General features: G+C 43.2%; 1 protein-coding gene across 1 annotated transcript in view; it reads right to left on the bottom strand.

The window, feature by feature from the left end:
• The window catches only part of LOC105501361 (HLA class II histocompatibility antigen, DRB1-4 beta chain-like), a 14,680-nt gene that overhangs the window by 5,062 nt on the left and 7,611 nt on the right, over window positions 1-2,007 (bottom strand). The window contains exon 2 of the mRNA XM_011927257.1: window positions 1,634-1,903. Within this exon, the coding sequence (XP_011782647.1) occupies window positions 1,634-1,903 (270 nt within the window). The remainder of the gene's footprint in view (window positions 1-1,633; window positions 1,904-2,007) is intronic.

Here is a 2,007-nt window from a genome sequence, read left to right as displayed (position 1 = left end):
AAAAATATGATTTAAAGCAATGTGGATAGATAAAGGGACAGAGTTGGGTACATGAGGAAACTGAGTATGAAGTTTTAGGAATACTACCGCCATGGACTCACACCTTAAAACACCACAGAAATGGTTCTGCCCCTGGGAAGGTGGGACAGACAGAAATGATTTTCCAAATTTTTATGTTCCTAGAAAAGCGTGAGTCCTAAAGCAGACAGAAGGATTAAGGAACGTTATTTTAGGTTTGCAAGTTCTTATATTTACATTTAGCTGATCAATGCATCTCCCGTGCAACACAAGCATAATTATTATTAGGCCCATCATTGTAAAATGATTTTTCTTTCCAGAATGACATTTGGATTAAGGCAGGGTCTGGGACTCGTTACTTGGGGTGCTTATGCCCAGGAAAATCCCTGACACTAGCAGACTCTCAATAAATGCAATTTTTTTAGAAGTAAGGAGAAGCCTAGAGACAACAGTACCACAAAATGATAGATTTAAGATGGATTGTAAATCGTTAATAAAAATTTTGCAATATATTTTATTAAATAAAAATGTTCAAATCTTAATATGGAAAAGAATTTTCAAAATCCACAAACCACAAACTGGAGCAAATGCTGAATCAAATATCAATAAAGTGTTAATAATCTTACAGTACAAAAAACCCACAAGGTCACTGAGAAAAATACTAAGCCCTCGAGATATTAGACAGTAGATCGTTGTCCATTACCTATCAAATACAAGAGGAAATTATTAGAGCAGTAAGTATAATTAGCTAATAAATAGGTCAAAATAATTCAGAAGAATTACAAATAAAAAAATAAATTAAAAATTAACCAGAAACATACATTTTCAACTTTTGGTGAATGTCATAATAAAGGTCAACAAAGGGGAAAGTGAGGTGAGTTGTGTCACAACCATTACATGTAAAAGAATAATATGTAACTACTAGAAAACTATTAGCATTATAATGAAATAGTAACTGTGTGAAAACTTTAATTCAAGAAGTTAGTTTCACAGTCATTTCTACTATGTAAAAACATACACACTAAAAAAACAAAAACTGGGAAGAAATTTAGACCTAAAGAAGCTTCAGAGGTGCCTCAGAGGTCTACTCAATTCCTCTAGAAATCAATCTAATGCTTTTACAAATAGCACACACTTTTATTTCAGAGATTACATGAAGGGTGTGTGCCAGGAACAGTCTGGAACTGGCCTCCTCACATTATCCCAAACCTTCCTTACCCCTCACTCTCCTCCCCTAAACCTTCACCCCAACCACACACCCCTTACATTTCCCTTCCCTGCCTCTCTAAGGACCCAGGACAATCAAGGTCTCCTCTCTCTCCAGCCCCCTGCACCCACCTCCCTTGTCACCTCCCCACAGAGGCCTCCAAGGATAAGAAGCAGCCCCCTCCTGCCTCCCCCCTCTGCCCCACAACAGCCACACAGACAAATCCACATTCTATACACACGCCTGTGCCTTCAAAACTGCTTGCTCAGGATAGAAAGGATTCTAAATGCTCACAGATGGCTCTCTCTCTCTTCCTCTCTCTCTCTCTCTCTCACACACACACACACACTCACACACACTCAGATTCCCAGCTCACAGAGACTCAGGCCCCGCCCCCGCCGCGCTCACCTCGCCGCTGCACTGTGAAGCTCTCAGCAACCCCGTAGTTGTGTCTGCAGTAGGTGTCCAACTCGGCCCGCCTCCGCTCCAGAAGGTCCTTCTGGCTGTTCCAGTACTCGGCGCTACGCCGCCCCAGCTCCGTCACCGCCCGGTACTCCCCCACGTCGCTGTCGTAGCGCACGTACTCCTCCTGGTTATAGAAGTATCTCAACAGCAACCGCATCCGCTCCGTCCCATTGAAGAAGTGACACTCAGCCTTCTGCTGCTGCAAGAAACGTGCTGTGGGGACATGAACGATCTGATCACACAGATGGTCTCCTGAGAAGACACTGACAGCGACGCCGCCAACCGGGGCTCCTAGGCGGGGTGCGGGCACTGGGCAC

This window comes from Colobus angolensis, unplaced genomic scaffold (assembly GCF_000951035.1).
Source record: "Colobus angolensis palliatus isolate OR3802 unplaced genomic scaffold, Cang.pa_1.0 Scaffold700, whole genome shotgun sequence".
Taxonomy (NCBI): Eukaryota; Metazoa; Chordata; class Mammalia; order Primates; family Cercopithecidae; genus Colobus; species Colobus angolensis.
This window is presented reverse-complemented; position numbering and strand designations above follow the sequence as displayed.